We start from the raw sequence: 18,831 nt of genomic DNA on the forward strand, positions 1-18,831 counted from the left end.
GGGCACGGGACGGTGGCACAGTGGGAGGGTGCCCTGACTCATCATTGATGGTATTTTCTTAAATCTGTCTCAACTAATGTCTAAAAAATAGTCGTACAGCTCTTTTGTGAGTTGTCTCCTTGATGTTGGAGGTTTGGTTAAGGTGAAAGTATCGGGCATGCACGGCGCTGTGACGACGCCAAATAAGGTTGTTGTGCAGACAAATGATGATGAGATGACGACATTTTAAACGACACTAACAAATGTTTAAATCGTTACTGAAGCAGTTAACTCACACGTTAGATATTTAAGGAGGTTGTCAGGGAATGTTTCGCAGATACGTTTCCTCATTAGGTTGAAACCAAAACACAATTATGTTTCTTTCTAACTGGATTTGCTGTTGCTCATTACCAGGGTGTAAACTAGTAAAGTAGCTGCTGTAATTGGGTCTCAAACTGTCCTCTCTTCCTTCCCCTTCATGTAATACCCAGTATGAGAGTGATCCACTCACATCCACATTTCCACATGTTACTACAGCAACAGATGCAGACGGGCTAACAGACAGATCCAAGCAGACAGTCAAATCTAACGCTAATAGACGACGTGTTTACTGTTTTTTCAAATGTCCTTAAGCACAGACGTACTCCTTCATTAAATTCAAGGTGGAAACATTGTTCTCATTGTGTCACAGTCGTTTCTCTGTGTGCGAGCTGCTCCACATAAATGACTCATCTGTAAATGTTTATATATTGCAGTAATAAGGTGCGACGCAAAGGCCATTTAAATGTCTGAACGGTGCACGTTTCATTTTTTAGGGTTCAGTGTCGGAAAAAAAAAGACAAAGTAAATATATTTACAAAGATTAATGATGCAACACCCACAAAACATGCAAGTTCACCTCAAAAGCCAGTCGAGTATGGCTGACTCTCTTATAGATGCAGAGCTACCACAGCAGTCTGCAGATTGCGGAGCTCCGCGGGCGCTCGCACTGCCCGTTCACCGGTCACCGAGCAGCGGTGGTGGGCGTGGCCAGATCCAGGATTTATCAGTGAGAGAGAAAGAGTAGATGTGCTTCCAGCCCCTCCTCTTTCTAAGCAAGTACAAAACCAAACTGAATATGAATCATAGCAGAGTGTCAGAGCTGCTAAATGGACCTTAGGGTGAGATTAGTCTGTTTCCAGTGACTTCCAAGGTCATGACTGAACTTTGAACGTCTCCTTTTAAACTTTTAAAATGACGTTAAGATGTTTTTAACTTGACAAAGAACTCAGATGTTGTTTAGTTTCTACATTAAAAGCCTGTAATTTGAATTCGGAGCTGTTTTTTTTTTTTGATCAATTAAAGTTTAATAGGTTTTTTTTTTGGTAAAACCAAAGAAACAGATTTCTCATCCAATCAAATTGCCTCTTTCTCTCATTGACGTCCCGTTGGTTGTAACTCTGCACTCTCCTACAGTGACTTTAAAGTTCACCGGAGTGTCAGCTGAAAGCTTTCAGATGTAAAGTGCAGTTCCCCTGTTGTGTTGGCCCTGCAGGCTGCGGGGGCTGGAGGAGGGCCCAGGCGGGGCCGGACCAGGCCGGCCTGCTGGGCTACCGGCCGCCCACGCAGAGGCCTGGCTGAGTGGGCGTCATCTATGGAGCGATTGATCGCAAAACGGACAAAAAGTCTCCCTGTTGTCCTGCTCGACCGGCAGCAGACAGAAAGTGCTCAGAGTCACTGCAATATATACGATGTAGTACTGTTGCACTGTTTAAGATTACTCACCATCACTGCTGCTACTGTGCTGCTGCCTCTTCATAGGAAACCATGGAGACGCAGCTTCTGATCTGCGTGAAGAGCACAAGACTTTGAGCCATTAAGTAGGTCAAAGGTCACAGGTGTACGTACACTTACAGTTTACACACCCTGGGGGAATTTAGAATATGAATGATAACTCAAAAACCTTTCTTCCACTCATGGTTAATGCAGAAGCTATTTATTGGCAAACAACAGTGTTTACTCTTTTTAAATCAAAACAACAAAAGAAAGCTCCTAAATGACCCTGATCAAAAGTCTACACACCCCAGTGACTTTGACCTGATGGCTCATAAAGCTTCCCATCCTCACCTGTGACCTGTTTGTTTGTAATTAGTGTGTGTGTGTGTAAAGGTTAGTGAGTTTCTGGGCTTCTGACACACCGTTGCATCTTTAATCCAGTGCTGCACGGACGTTTCTGGATTCTGAGTCATGAGGAAGCAAAAGAACTGTCGAAGGATCTGTGAGAAAAGGTCAACGAACTGCATAAAACAGGAAAGGGGTATAAAAAGATTGAGAATGCCGATCAGCAGTGTGCAAACGCTGATTAAGAAGTGGGAAATGAGAGATTCTGTTGAAACCAAACCACGGTCAGGGAGACCAGCAAAGGTTTCAGCCACAAGTGCCAGGACAGTTGTTTGAGATGCAAAGAGAAAGAAGGAATAGCTGGGATCGGCTCCAGTCCCCCCGCGACCCCGATAGGGACAAGTGACCCCGATAGGGACAAGCGGCTGAAGATGGATGGATGGATGGATGGATGAAATAGAGGACTGGTGGTGTGGCTGTTTGAAGATGCACAATAAGGAGGCACTTGAATATTTGCTGCATGGTCGAGTCGCCAGAAGAACGCCATTTATGCACAAATGTCACAAAGTATCGCTCTTACAGACAACCATTCACACCTACGGGTGATTTAGAGTCATCAATGAACCGAACACCTGCACGTCTTTGGACTGTGGGAGGAAACCGGAGAACCCGGAGAACCCCACGCAGACACTGGGACAACATGCAAACTCCACACAGAAGGGCCCCAGCAGGGATTCAAACCAGGAACCCTCTCGCTGTGAGGCGACAGTGCTACCCACCGTGTCGACCTGGTTAACAAAGCACAAATATTACTACAGTATTGAGTTAAAGGCCTCTAAAGGAGTTAAAATCAAAGGCATTAAAAGAAAGACCAAATATCCAGACGAGCAGAAGAAGGTCGGGGAAAGCTCTGGAACTATCGGTGCATGTTGTGAGGCTCCTCCATGAAAGCAGCTGCTACAAAATGGATGATTTTACCCACAGAAACACAGGAAAGTCTCCTCAGATGCTGTTTTTTTATATAACTGAAGTCAGACGAGTGGCCTAAGAACTGCAGAGGGAACATGACCAGGAAGGAAGCTCAGTTATAACGACATTTTATCAAAATATGTCAAATTTGACGTTATTATGACGATAAAACTACAAATATAAGATGCAAGCTGTAATGAACCAGGGATATTATATATGTTGAGTAATAAAGCAGGTCATTAAACATTTAAAGACATCAATTTAATGCACCTAAAGCACATTTCTGCAGTCATAGAGAAAATATGCATTGATAATTAAGCCTTTTCACAGATGCCGTCCATCCTCTCGGTGTGACAGCAGCATCTGTTGGAGACCGCAGATGTCCACGCATCTGGGAAAACGAGATTTTGCCGTAATTAGTTTGGTTAGTGACACTTCACTCTGAGGTGCCGCATCCATATTTTTCTCATCTCACGGTAATTATCATCATAATCCATCATTAACCGCATTACAGACCTACACTTGCTCGCAGCCTCTCATTGATCTTTAATGATTAATAATGCATGTCCATGATAAGCCCACTGTCTGTTTCTCATCTACAGTGTGATGACACAAGCATGTATTATGATTGCTCTGCTGTTGTTTTTATTCTCAGCCGTCATGTTTTCCCGATCAGTCGACGTTAATCAATTTAAAGCAGCCACAGTACAATCATCTGAGGTGCAGGAAACACCACCAGCCTGCAGCTACTCACGGGTAACCTCCCCTCCGCCTGAGACTCTTTTCTGGCTGGTGAGAGCGCGAAAGGCTCGGGCAACATTTGGAACGCACCGATCATTGTGACCGCTGGATGAAAATGTTAATTTCCTCCCTTGATAATGATGCATGTCGTTTCCAAATGTGATTATAGGAACAGAATGGTGAGTAACACGCTTGTAATGTGCTTAAGATGTTTTAAAAACATGAGCATGTCTGCACACTGGGAAATGTAAAAGACCCTGAAGGAGACCTTTAAGGTGTTTCAGATTAAAACCACAGGAGGACCCGGGACGCTTCCCTGAGGAATCCCAGGATTAAGGATTTAGAAGCAAATAAAGGTCGTTTGGGACATTTATGAGCGCTTTAGGGATTTGTGTCCTGGTGAGGAAAGAGATTATTAGCTGTGCTTGATAAACAGGAGACAGAATAATCAACAATTAGCATATTTTACCAGTCTTTATGCAAACAAAACTACGTCTAAACACAAGAGGAAAGCCATTTTAGTTCTTAATTACTGAACATAGTGTGCTGGTAATGATATTTTTTGGTCTGGGGGGGCATGAATCATGTTTTTACAAGTCACTGCTGCTTTTTGATGTCATTTTAAATGAGCTTTTACATTTTTTCCCACAGATTTTTGAAGATTCATATAAATCCACTAGTGTCTCTTATGTTTCGCAATAATAAAGGCCACCATGTAATGATGTTATTATCATATCTGTTGTCAAGGAGCCGACAAACGTTGACTTCTTGTCTGTGAGCAGCTAACGGCTCAGGAGCCTGACTCCCTGGGTTCCCTGCTCCACTGTCGGAGGTGCACACACTCCTAAAAACCTTTGATTACCTCAACAACAACGACCTCTGACGTGCAGCGGGTCCAAACCCTTCCCCTCCATTCAGTCCAGTGGAACAGCTGTGGTCATGGATATGATGAACATCAGCCCCATCTCTCCCTGCATTGAGTCAAACATCAGTTATTAAAAGAAGCACTTAAAACCAGGTCAGTGAAACGGCGTGGTGCTGCGCGTGGACAGGTAACATGGCAGCTATGTAAACAGAGGCGAGGCTGTGTGAACATAGCCAGTGTGGTGATGCCAGAGCGACCACGACAGCTGTCTGCTCTTGTGTATGTTAGTGTGCTGCAGCAGCTTCACTCTGCAGCGCTCTGCACACTGATACTATGAACAGCTGACCACGGCACACGGGGCTGAACCTCAGATCAGTGCAAGCTTTGAAGAAATCGGCCTGAAACAGAATCAGCTAATTTAGCGTTAATGACATTAATATTTGATTAATACATGTAACCTTCTTTTTATCTGTTATCCCCATATTGACCTCTTTAAATGCACATTTCAGTATAAAGGTAGCACTGTTTTGTGATGGAGGGTTAAGGCTAAGGTTCATTATCTTTACATTTTATTGTTTTAGGCAAAAATCAGAAAGTTCAGACCATGTGGACCAAAAAAGATACACACAAATGCCATTGATTTAAAAGTAAAGGTTATGGTTTAGACCACCTTTGACGAACTCATTTGATCATGAGATCTCCACTAATCCGCCCTTTAGGGAGACGTGCAGGACGTAAAGGCCTGCATTTGTAGTTTCCTGCTAAATAATGCTACAATGATACTGTAAAACACTGTGGGACAAAGTGTACAGAGATATAAGCATGCATGAGAAAAGGGGTGACATGCAGCCCCTGCAGGAGGTTTTTATAATTAAATCAGTGTGTTAAAATAAGCACAAATGTCTCAATCCAAAGAGAGAGAGAGAGAGAGAGAGAGAGAGAGAGAGCGAGAGAGAGAGAGAGACAGAGAGAGAGAGAGGAGAGGCATGCAGCCATGTGATATTTAGTCTGCAGCATCCTGCCAATAACATGACTCGCTGTGGTCTTCAGTCTGACTCAGACTTGACTCAGGTGGTCCTGCAGGTCTAACTGAGGTGGTGTGGGGGGTTTTCTGGAACAGCGTCAGCATCAGGCTCATCTTTAACCCGTGACCCGCTCTGTTGTCTGCTCTGTTACACTTCACACTTGAGTCACTTAGTTCGCCTGTCTCCTGCAGTTCGCCTCGCAGCTTCTTTCCCAAGTCAACACTGAAGCAGCTACTTCCACTACCTGAGAGCTGCAGACCGGCAACACGAAACACGACGGTCAGGGGGGCTTTAGAGCTGCATGTTGGACCCTGTCTGCTCTCATTACTCACTTCTATTCACCACCTGTTACCCTTCATATACTACAGATGCATGATAGTACCTCACTGTGCATTGTTTCTGGGGATGTGGGGGCTTTGATGAGCTGAGGGGGAATTTATCGTCTACAAATGCACAAATTACAATCATGTGTTTTTAAGAGTGACACAGATATTTGTCAGGCTTCACATCATTAGGACTACGTGAGGAGCTAACATGCACAGAAAATATAACTGCAAAATGAAATATATACACATGTGAAAGTCTCTTTGGTAGCAGCTGTAATGTATTTTGGGTTCTGTTCACTGTAACGGTCAGGACTGTCTCTACTGGACCCGGGATCCTCTGGACAAAGGTCATTCTTTGAACTTTGGAAGAATAAAGTGTAGGAATGATAAAAGTCGCTCGGCATGTTTGGGTTTCTCACTGCAGCTCTGGAGATGTGAGCTCCGAGCCGCTGAGGAGGACATTTAATACGAAGGAGCTTAAATTTGACCTATTGTTGAAGAGCGTTTCCTCCTGTGATTAACAGAAGTTAATAAGAGGATGGAGAGATCCCCACGGTGCTTTTAAGGAGATCTGAACCTCGTCTCTCGTCTCAGACCGTGTCCCTGATCTCTGCAGAGTCCAGGGAGGAAGCGTCATCACCTCGACTCAACAGATCCGGCCGAGTCCCTCCTGCGGGCGCGTGGCTCGCCTCTCCATCACAGCACAGAGGAAAAGAAGCTAAAAATAGTTCCAGGTTGTATCCGGGCAGTGGATAGTGAGAGTTAATTAGAATAAGAGCCGTGCTTTTTAATCTGATGGTAATCATCGTGCCCTTTATGAGATATTAGCATCTGATTTGAATCCTTTTAGTGCTCGGGTGCGTGTGGAGGATGTGGATGAAAACAACAAATGTCACTTTGGGTGCAGTGGGTCAAAGGAAATGAAAGTGCAAGAGAGCAGAGGAGCACGTTAAGAGACAAACACAGGATGCTAATGAGCTGAAATGGTGGGAAATAAACTTAAAGTCCTCCTTTACCTCTGAAAATGATCTATAAACAATGAAAGAACAATTATTGGTGTTATTGACATTTTTCCAGCTGATTAGCCAGGAACAGACTGTTCTAATGGAAGTCAGCCAAGTAATCACCCGACTGTCCACGTGTCCTTCCAAAGTGCCCACGAGCAAGACGCTGAAATGATGACGCGCGCACCACTGTGACTGCAACATCTGTGGGTCATCACTGCAGTTTCAAAGCTGTGTCAGAGAACAAAGAGCCGTGTCGTCTCCACCGTCGTGTCATTTGGAGTTTAAACGTGTTGCAGTTTGTGTATCGTTCATTAGAGCGAGACAAAACAACAACAACAGCATCGACAGCAGAGGGGCTGGTGGAATTTCTCCACGGATCTCAGACAGGCTGAGCGTGCCAAGACGCTTCGCATTTCATTATTTTTATATATATATGTGTTTATTTTTTACGACAGCACATAGTCTAGTTTTTGAGGAAGCCTATTACTGTCCGCCCACACACACCCATCAGTAGCAGGCGCACCACGACCTCAATAACCCTCCACACACACACACACACACACACAGACTGACTGCTTCAGTCCATTTAAGACTCATAAATCCCTCCTTCACCCAGAGCACTACTGCCACCAAGAGGCTCCTTTCACACACTGCCTGGAAAACTCCAAAGGTTTTGTTTTTGTGTGTATTTCAGACGTTTGCTGTAAACTGGTACGCACACAGCCATTAAACTGGGCCACTGTGGTAGAGTGGGTCGTCCTCCATTCGAGAGATTAGCGGTTCGAACCCCACCTTCCCTGGTCCACATGTCGAAGTGTCCTTGGGCAAGACACTGAAATGTGTGTCTGTGTGTAAATGTGGTGTGAATGGTTGAATTAGATGTCCACTGCCATCTGTGTGAATGTGACAAACACTGTGAAAGCTCCTTGAGTCGTCATTTTAAACTCTGGCTGTTATTTGTGAGATAAATATTTAATAATGTTTGAGATTAAGATACAGTATTAAAGGGCAAAAGACATCCTTCAGTTATTGCTTTTACAGAAAAAAGAACCGTATTTCTTCATCGAGCTGCTGCCGTTTCCCTCCGGACGACACGAGAAACACAGAATACTGTAAGTGTTTGGCATGAAGATGAAAACAAAGACAGTAAAGGTATCGTGTCGGTGTTTGGCAGTTTCAAATACAAAACTATTGGACTCACAGCAAAGGGCTCCGTGCTCCTTGAGTCAGAACACTAAGGATGACTGAGTGTGTTTCACAGAGGCACTTCTTCATCACCGCTCCTCCGGTTCTTTATAAGAGTTTAATATAAGAGTATTAAAAGAGTTTTGGAAGAAGTGACGAAATCTGGGTCAACTTCACAAATCCTCTCTTCCCGTCACGTGAACCTGCGTTGGATACAAAAACGCCGTTCTTTTTCAACCCCTGGAGGCCACAGACGACTTTCTGCAGCGATAGAAGCGCAGCGATGATTAAATACATTTAGGATTCAACTAAAGCCCTTTTTACAACCTCAGAGAAAACTATTTAACACCTGTTTCAGGATCATACTGGTCCAGGTATTTCCCTGCAGTGTCAAAAAACTATAACTAAGTCGTGTTTTGGTTTAAATAATCTTTAAAATGTAATTTGCGTGGAAAAATAACTCCAGTTACTGATGAATTCAGTTCATTTGTCACTTCATTTAAACGCATTAACTGCTGAATTAAACCCCTGTTTTATCAGATTTCATTATTTTAAAAAAATAAAGTAAATTAGGTAAATAAATAACTCAATTTCCCTTCACACTCCACCTGTGCAGGGCGGTAAAGATAGTGCTCGCAGCTGGATCTGAGGGGAAAACGCCACCATGCACACAGAATCCCTCCACCCAGTTTCCCTTTTGCAGAAACAACCTATTAAAACAAGTCATGTATACGTCTTAAATGCATTAACAACTCATTTCCATAGTAACAGAATAGATTCTTGCCTCATTCCCAGCTCATTGTTAGAATGAATCTCTATAAGTGCAGTGTTTTGTTGAGATACTGACTCTTTTCAGACTGGACTCCAGACGGGCCGACTTGTTGAGATGAACATTTTTGCAGCAATAAAACACATTTCAAAGCTCTAAAGTTGCTCTAAAGTGTGTGTGAGTGGACAGTCAGTGTGTGTTTTCAGCTGTGAAGGCTGGGTTTTCCTTCCCTCTGTCTGAGGATGGGTGTGTTTGCTCTTTGTCCTCGTTAGAGTCTGTGGGTGCTGGGTGGGTGCAGTTTGCTTGTGTGGGCGTGTCTGTGCCGTCATCGCCCGGGTTTCTGTGTGACGCCACCTCGGCCGACGCCTGCTCATTAGGTACCTGGCAACAAGAGGAGCAAACAGTGATGGCGCTTTACAGGCAGCGACGTGTTTTTGGATCTTTTATTCAAATAATTATCCCCAAAAACAGGAAAGAGCTCGCTGAACGGACATGCTAATCAACACAACAGTAACGATCTGCTGCACTAATCTGACTTGACCATCTTCAGACCTCCAATATGGCCGCCAGAGGGTGGGGTCGGGGGGGGGGTGACATCACCGGGGGAAGAATTAAGGCATGCACTTCACTTAACGTCATGACACGGGTGCGTGGGAGGTTCGCAAACACGTATGCATGCATGTACACGCCCACAAACTATGCAGCTAAGGATGAGTCACTAATCACCACATGCATCAACACACACACACACACACACACACACACACGCACAGACAGACAGAGGAAACCATGGACGCCCACAACACACAGTAGATTTCCATCGAGCTTTGCACGCAAAAAATGTCTCACCTCTCTTCAGAGTGTGTGTGTGTGTGAGCGTGGGCAGCCGGATAGAGGAGGAAGGGTTAGAAAGCTCAGGTTAGTGAAAGGGAAAGATACAGTTTCCTACACAGTCATTTTGTTATCAGATGGAACAGATGGAAGAGGGTGGTATTAATATTATTATTATTATTATAATATGAGCCCTGTGGCTGCAGCTGCACCAGCAAATGTCAGTTTCCAGTTGGTGCACAACTGCAAATAACACTGAACACTGAATTAATGAATTAATACTTGATGAAAAGAATCGTTAGTGATGAGAAACCAGCTCCACCTTTACTTTCAAAAAGCATTTTTACAGTGTAGCAGGAGGGCTTTTACCTTAGTAAAGGATCTGAGTACTTCCTCCACCACTGACCATCCCAACAAATCTTTTCATCATCATTATTGTTTGTTAATTGCAGCTGTGTACACATAACACTGTACACACCACTGTGCACCTATTCCCGGCACAGTATACATCATCATAATCCATCAGTCTACCTAACTGAAGTGATGCGAGCATGTTTTAACTGAGATCTGTTCACCTGCAGCGGCTCAGTCTCTGTCGGTGGTTGGCTGCTTTTCCTCATGTTCATCATCTCTTTGATCTGGACGATGGCGAAGGCGATGGTGACCCAGGGGGCTCCGGAGAGCACCCAGGCCGGCCTGCTCGCGTCCTCCTGCTCCTCCTGGTGTTTGGTCTTCTTGACGGGCAACGCAGCGACCTGGCGAGCCGGAGCGGGGCTACCCGCATCGGTGGGGCTACCCACAGGAGTGGCGGGGCCGCCCACAGCAGCGGCGTGGCTCTGTACCAGGTCGATGGTGGCTATGGGAACCGGGCTGGAGGGAACCGGGATGTTCTCAGCCAGCATTTTGTCCTCTGAGAGAATATGAGGTGAGAGGAATTGTTACAAACATTACGGACGAAAAACAAGGAAAGTAAAGCAGCTGTGATCAGACAACAACATTGGTTTTAGTCGCGCCGCTCATAAAGGAGAACAAACTGAGCACTGAGTTCGACAAACACAAGATAAATCTGTGTGAAGATGAAAAGAAACAGAGGTAAAATGCTAACTCTGGATGCTACATGGACTGAGAGCTGGAGGAAGGAGCACTTGTGTGTCTTTCCCACCTTTCCCCTCAGTCTCTCCAGTCAGACACTGGATGAAGGCGAAGATGAGGAGGATGACGAGGGAGGCCATGCCGATTCCTCTGAAGGTCTCCGCAGCACCTGCAAACCAAAGGGGAGGAAAACCGTAAGTGTCTCGATCTTACCGGACCCTGACACCGGAGAATTTCAGCCTGTGTGTCGTACCAAAGTAGTTGACAAACACTCCTCCCACCATGGCTCCACAGCCGCGGCCCAGGCCCAGGTGGAGGCCCTGCAGGATGCCCTGCGCCGACGTCCTCAGGGCCGGGGGGACCGCCGCACTCAAGAAGGAGATACAGGCTGCCCAAACTGAGGCGTGGGTCACACCTGGAGGACACACAGGGACAGACGTGGGTCACAGCTGGAGGAGAATGTCACTCACAGTGTCACAGAGGGAAACGCAGTTACGGACGTACAGCGAAGCAGCTGTTTGGCCATTTCATAGGTTTCACCATTTTGGAAAACACTGCTCTGTGGAACAGAACACAAACACACAATACATGTTGGTAAGATGCATATTGTTGGTTTTAGTCTCTTCAAGGGATTTGTTTAAATTAAAAATGTCTCACTGATAATTGTAATCTTTTAAACACAAGTACGTAGAGTTTACAGGTTGTGTCTCTGTAAACAGGTGAACCGGGGAGCTGTGCACGGACGACCTCCATCTTTTTAAAAGTAAAATGTGTGCATTGACACTGGAGTAAGATCAATGGTGCTGAAGTGGAGGAAGCAACAAGACGACCTCCCCTGACTGTTTTGTTGACGTTCCCTTTAGTGCAGCTCCATCTAATGGATGCAGAACGTAACCCCAGCCTCCACTGTAGCGTCTGTTCTATGCTCCTTATAATGTGGTGCACCTTATATATGAAAAAAGTTTCAAAATAAGACGTTCATTGAAGGTGCGCCTGATAATGTGGTGTGCCTTATATATGACAAAAGTTTCAAAATAAGACATTCATTGTAGGTGCGCCTTATAGTGCGGAAAATACGGTAGGTCTAATCTAGTTTTAATTACATTATTTGTTGGTTGTTATTTGATCTTTTTACAGATAAATCAACAGCGGATAATTCAAAAGAAATTGCATTAGAGAAAAATATCATATAATATATATTTCTTCATGACACAGTTTGTCCAGCAGAGAGCGACGCTTATTTTCCAGCTCAGTTCACATCTTGGTCACTTTTTAATGAATTTACACTCATAAATATTCATATTGATAATGGTTGTCTGTCTCTGCTCGTCTCTATGTGTCCTGTGATAGACTGGCGTCCTGTCCAGGGTGGACCCCGCCTCACGCCCGATGTCAGCTGGGATCGGCTCCAGCCCCCCGTGACCCCGACCCTGGGATAAGCGGTTGAAGATGAATGAATGAATACCTGGCATGAAAATCCACTATTTATGAGGCTGTAGGATTTCTTTACTGTGCAAAATGTAACAAGTGTGTATGCCTCTGTTGAAATGTGCACTTTTATTTTGGCAACTTCCTGTCTGGAAGCTGCAGCTGATCACAAGGTAAACAGCCCCACACACACGTAACCTCTCTCTTCCTGATGTTTTCTGTGTGATGATGTTAGAAAAATGAAATGGAAGAGTCACCACAGGCGGAGAAGTGGGAGCAAAACGACTGAATGTTTGTTCTGTGAGGCGTTTTCCCAAACACACCACCTCTCACGGCACCTGCTGATCTCTTCATCACAGAGTGAAAACACTCAAATAAGCCCAGATGATTCGTTTTCATTATATTAAATATTCACTGATGAACGACAGAGTGTGAGATCTGAGCATCACTGTTTTGTGTTGCACTAGTTGGATCGTTTCTGCGTGAACTCTGGTCATTTATGCACCAGATCAACTTAATGTTTCCTCTTTAAACCTTATTTTACTTTGATTTCCTATAAAAGGAGCTGTGAAACTACAGTTCCTGTAATGTTTGTTATTAGTTCATCATTTGGATCCTGAAGAAAACGCTCTGCAGTTATAAATGAGCTTTCATTCATGATGCACGGTGGACGTTAGTAAGTCACACTCACTCTAATACTACAGTATGTGTCAGTGTTGACTCTGATAGGGAGTGAAAGTACCCTGAAGGCCTCTGTGAGGCGTTCGAGGTCGTGTCAGGTGATGCTGGCAGACACCCTGGTGTTATTGGAAATGACTGTTGATAGTAAAATAGGCTGAACTGTCGGCTGTGGGAGGAAAAACGCCGTCTGATAAGCTTCCTGTTCGACACACAGCCACTTCCTGTCCTGCACCCAGGGTCCTAGCGTCCACACCTTTCCTGCAGACTGAGAGAGGTTACCTTGAAGGACCTCCATTGGCAGGACGGTCCAGGCGTTCTTCAGGTAGGAGATGTACAGGTAGCGAGCTGTGTTGCAGGCCAGGCCGATGTACAGCACCCTGAGAGGGAAAAGATGGGGGGACAAGTTGTAAATATACACAAACTGTTAAAAGTGCAGGGTTTTTTTAGGGCTTATCATCAGCTGAGGTGACGTGTGCAAATAAAAACCCAAACGTTGTTAGGATCTACTCTATTGTTTGGCTTTGAGTGTAGGAAATGTCTTAGAAATACTGATTTTGTTTCCTCAGAAGTGAAAAACAATGGAAAGGGTTCTTTATCACTCTTCTTATTTGCCCTCTCACCAGGACTAACAAAGCAAACGGATCTGAACGTGACACACCCTCAAAATGGTCGTCATCAGCAGACAGGAGGACCTCAGTGTTTGCTCATGCTGAGCGTACAGACGGATCAAACCCACGTCTCACTGAAACCTTTAAAATGAGCCTTTGCAACCAGAGGCTTTCGGACACACGCAGCCCGTGGTCCTCCCATCGAGACGCTGTTTCTGCTCCGACTCTCCAGTGCAGCAGGAAGTGTGTTTGCAGCAGAGTGTCACATCCTCTGAGGAGTGTGTGAGTGTGTGTGAGATGAACCTGAGACAGCAGTAAAACACAGTCGTCTCAGTTTTAATGGTGTTACTTTTGTCCCTATTCTCTGGTTTCCATCAAAGAGTAGAGTATGGTTTCATTATTAGATGGAAAATACCTTTGCTTTAATATGTTTTGATGAGTAAACTTCTCAAATATGTTTGTATTTAAAGTACAAGCTGAATATTTTCTTGCAGAAAGTTTGATGAGTTAAAGCTAGAACAGTGCTGAACACCGCAAATACCTTTACCTGTGTGTGCGTGTGTGTGTGTGTGTGTGTGTGTGTGTGTGTGTGTGTGTATTGAATTTAATTAAATTGGAGAAGATTGAAACCACTCTTGTGTCCGTACAGTTAAATATGAAGCTTTAAAGCCAATTAGCTTAGCTTAGCATAGCATAAAGACTGGAAACAGCTAGCCTGACTCTGCCACCAGCACCTCTCAAACTCATAATAGAGAAAACATCTCTTTCTCTAAAAACTGAAGCGTGAAAAAAAAAAATAGGAGCTGGTTTTATCAAAGATCATGTGAGGGACTCTCTTAGCTGAACTCAGAGCTGCAGCTTTCTCGTTAAGAGAGCGATTTATTTCGGTTTAATGCTCTGTAAACAAAAGCAGCTGCAGAAGAAGTCAACGTCAAAGGAAACACAATCTTGAATTTGCAAAAGTATGATTTAAATCAGTGACTGATGAAGAAAGTCATTAAAAAGGATGAACTCTGGACCCCCACGGGTGACCCCCACGGATGACCCCCACGGGTGACCCCCACGGGTGACCCCCACGGGTGGCTGCAGCATAAATCTGAGGGGCTGTGAGATATTACCAGATAAACTCAATCAGACGTTCCACTACCGTATCAATAAAGACTGTTAGTTTGTGATTAATAGCAGCAGCAGCAGCAGCAGCAGCAGCACCAGCACCAGCAGCAGCAGCAACAGCAGTGGTAACAGCAGCAGCAGCAGCAGCAGTAACAGCAGCAGCAGCAGTAGCAGCAGCAGCAGCAGCAGCAGCAGCAGTAACAGCAGCAGTAACAGCAGCAGCAGCAGTAACAGCAGCAGCAGCAGCAGCAGTAACAGTAACAGCAGAAGCAGCAGCAGCAGTAACAGCAGCAGCAGCAGCGGCAACAGCAGTGGTAACAGCAGCAGCAGCAGCAGCAGGGCAGGTGTATTAGGTGAGTAATGAATAATAATCCTGAACACTGAACCCCACCTCCTGTTGCCTCAGGAGTTATTTCAGAGTCACCAGCAGAGACGCTGTGTGTTTTCCATGCAGTGGGAATCTAACACCACGCTCTCAAATGTCCCTGCTGCCCGTGAGGTCCGACCCCGAACTCACCAGCAGAAACCCCCGAGCATCAATGACAGCTTTGTCTCAAACACACACAAACATAAACACACACACACTGCTGCTGCTGCTGCAGGGGGGAGTGTGTCACCTGCTCAGTCTGAAGCACAAACACATCTTTATTTACTGTCCACAGTTTATGACTGACTGGAGGGAGATATGGCCACAGACGACGAGGAAGTCACTAATGATTTACAGCATCGACTGGAAATAAAATCTAACTCCAGCTGGTTTAATGGGGTTCTTGTATTTTTTTTACTTTAAAGAGAATAAAAGTTATAAAAGAAAAAGTCAGGATCTTCAAGAGAGTTTTGCAAACATCCGTGCATGTTTGAAACATTATTTCTACACAAAAAATCAGCTAAATGTGTATTTAAATGTTAAAATAATGAAAGAAAATGATTGCTGGAGGTATATGTGTGTGTGTGTGTGTGTGTATATATATATATTTACAGGTAAGTTACCCTCCCAGGTGTGTGTATGTCTCACCTAATGTGTCCGACCAGCTCGATGAACTTGTGGCTGGTGAAGTAGGCGGCGAGCTCGGAGATATGGCTGAGGACGGAGCACACCCCGAACAGCGTGGTGGTCCCCTTCAGGTCCTCCAAGTGCCAGTACAGGAAGCTGAAGACGAAGCCGTAGCCGAAGCCCATGAACCAGGCGACGAAGAGGACGGAGCCGTAGCGCACGCTGCAGAAGAGCTTCAGCAGATCGCTGTAGTGGAACTCCTGAGCCGCTTCGGGGCTGGTGGGAGTCTGGTCCGAGGGGCTGGACTCCGATGACGCTCTCGGGATCCCTGCGTCCTCCACCACCCTCTCTGGAAGCTCCTGCTGATAGTTGTCACCTTTTTCAAAGTAAAACTGAGTGGCAACGACAAAAGCCACGCCCATCAGCACACCGAAGACAATAAAGGCGATCTGGTAGTTGTGCAGGCGGAAGTCGGGCACGATGCAGCCCAGGCCGTCGATCACCACGGAGATGTGTGTGTGGTCGATCCAGATGCCCACCAGCAGCATGGCCAGACCCCAGCCCAGCGAGCCCCACATCCTCTGCAGGCCGTAACGGTCCCGAGCCTTGCCGAGGTACTGCAGGGTGACGGTGTCCACGAGGGTGACGGCGGGAGCGCTGAAGAACTCGCCCACGATGATGACGAGCAGGATGATAAGGAAGATGTTCTCCACCTGGTCCTTGTTGTAGATTATCTGGTACTCCTTGGCTTCGGTCGGAGCAGGGGAGGTGGCGGTTGTGGTGGGGAAGGTGGTGTTTGGCATGAGGTGGGTGGTGTTGAAAGGAGCTGAGGTGGCGTTGAGGTCTGATATGCTTCGCTCGTGCCTGAGAAGCACCCTCGAAAAAGAGCTCAGGATCTCAGGGAGCCCGGGGAGGTCCAGAAAGCTCCGCCGACTTCTGGTGCTGTTGGTGGAGTTGCTCGGCGGCGTGGAGTTGCTCGACGGCGTGAAGTTGCCGTGCGGGAAAGTCGTCGTTGAGGGCGCCACGGTCGAAGAAACATCCGCACCTCTCTCCTCACACTTCATCTCAGCCGGTTTGACAAAGCCGATGCCGCAGTTGAACACCAACCAGCACAGAACGGAAAACAGCAGCAAAACCTTCCCTTTCTGGAAACGGTCCGCCACCACTCCCCAGAAGGGGGCGCTGCAGAACTCGATGAAGTAACGGATGCCGACGAGGAGCCCGCTGCGGCTGGCCGACATGCCGAGCTGCTTGTAGTACACAGCCAGCAGAGGGTGCAGCGAGCCGTAGGCGGCGTAAAAGAAGAAGTAGAAGACTTTGGAGATGAGGAGGTGGCTGTTGATGCGGAGGCACATCCTCTCGCAGCAGTCTATGGAGTCGGGCTGTAAGGGTGCCGGCTCCTCGGGCGGCGTGTCCGAGCTGGGTGGGGGTGTTGGGACCGATGCAGAAACACCCTCCAGCTCCTCCCTCGACAGCGTGTTGAACGGCTCGGCCAACACATACTTCCTCTTCTGCTCCTCCTCGTCGTCCGTCAGGATGGCAACCTTGTCGTCAGCTGGCATATCTGGAAGATAAGGAAATGAGGGTGAGAGCAGCACCGACGCTCAACCACCAAGTGATGCTGGACGGAGTCGGCCTGCTGACGGCGGCCATGACAACGGGGTCCTACTGTAGATAAAGCATTACATCTGTATTTAAAAAAGACAAGTGATGCTACCCCTAACTTCTCTCTACGCATGAATCCCACTGCATATACTTTTATGAATGGATCTCTCTGTAGAGGAACATATGCAGACTTTCATTGAATGCTTCTTTGTTGTACTAATAACAAAAGAAGTGTGATTACGGGGTGTTAGAGGGGAGTTTACCATGAAAACGACTAAAAAAGGGAAGATGGAATTTGCAGATCACATCAGACTTATTAGAAAATAGCTGCAGGGACTTTTTAAATAATGGTTTAACATGTTTATCTCCTCTTTTTCACTGAGCAAACACGTTTTTAACCTTTAGAAATGCATTGACACAACTGCAAATTCTCTCTTTTTGAGTTTGAACACATGCCACAAAGGTCGGACGGAGCTGATGTTGTGCTTTTAAATCAAGTCTTTGTTGTTTGTTTACATATATTTATATATGAGTTATTCAAATGTGTTGGAGAGCCAGGAGTGTGTCTGGATTATAGCATCAGATCCACTTTTCAGCTAAAGAAACATCAGAAAAGTCACATCCGGTTGGGTTAGCCTGAGACGACCGCTCGAGATCCGCGAACCCCCGTTTGAAACCCGTCCGCCCGTCTGGGGCTGTCACTGAGTGTCCTATGCGGAAGTAAGTGCTATCCTAAACAAAGCCAGCTTATATCATTTCTTGTTACTTATATCATCACATTTAAATATAGAAAATGACGTAAATTACCTCTAATGACGTCACTAATTAAAACAAAAAAACACAAGGAAAGCGCAGGGATGACTCTGACGTCGGGCGCTTTGGTAACAATGAAATAAACTCTTTAAAGATAAGATATGAAGAATAAAAATGCACATTTAATGATAAGACGTGTGTGTGTGTGTGTGTGTGTGTGTTACCTGCTCAGGTCACCGCTCCCATTAAACTATGACGCCGCAGTTTCGCTCCTTTTTCTGCTCTTTTTCGGACATTTTTCTCACAAAAACACAAATAAATATGATTTCCCTTCAGCGGATAAAGTGTGACACCAGCGGGAAGAGTCACTTTCTCATTTCCAGGTGAATTCAAAGTGTTTTTCCCTTTGAACAGAGAACAACAGCGGCGGCGGCGGCGGCGGCGGCGGCTCGTCAAACCGGAGCTCCCACCTGTCCCGACACAATAACACGTCACATCCGGCCCACGCCTCCAAAACAAAAGCCTTTGTTGTGGTAGAATTCAGTCAAGCAGGTGGGAGAAGCACTGGGAGCTCAGGAGAAGCAGTGACAGCACAATCAAGCTCCACATGAGTACAAAAGGTCAACAATACTCATTAATTCTCATTGTGCAGAATGTTACATTATTATATTGATGTTGCAGCTGGTTTCTTTACTTCATACACTGCTGTGTACGTGCAATATGACCATATATGTTATTTCATTTGATAATAGTGTGTTTT

The 18,831-nt window shown here is 45.7% G+C and overlaps 1 protein-coding gene across 1 annotated transcript; it reads right to left on the reverse strand.

Annotated features, from left to right (window-relative positions):
* Positions 1 to 7,972: 7,972 nt before the first annotated feature.
* LOC310964563 (major facilitator superfamily domain-containing protein 6-like) lies at positions 7,973 to 18,511 on the reverse strand. Its single transcript, XM_083937740.1, has 7 exons — positions 18,296 to 18,511; positions 15,735 to 17,277; positions 13,278 to 13,375; positions 11,143 to 11,304; positions 10,960 to 11,058; positions 10,373 to 10,707; positions 7,973 to 9,347 (listed from the first exon to the last, which is right to left on the reverse strand). Exons 2-7 carry the CDS (start codon positions 17,273 to 17,275, stop codon positions 9,156 to 9,158), a joined length of 2,427 nt encoding a protein of 808 aa, XP_083793866.1. The 5' UTR covers positions 17,276 to 17,277; positions 18,296 to 18,511; the 3' UTR covers positions 7,973 to 9,155.
* Between the last annotated feature and the right edge of the window lie 320 nt (positions 18,512 to 18,831).

Source organism: Echiichthys vipera (genome assembly GCF_963691815.1).
Source record: "Echiichthys vipera genome assembly, chromosome: 23".
In the NCBI taxonomy this organism is placed as follows: Eukaryota; Metazoa; Chordata; class Actinopteri; order Perciformes; family Trachinidae; genus Echiichthys; species Echiichthys vipera.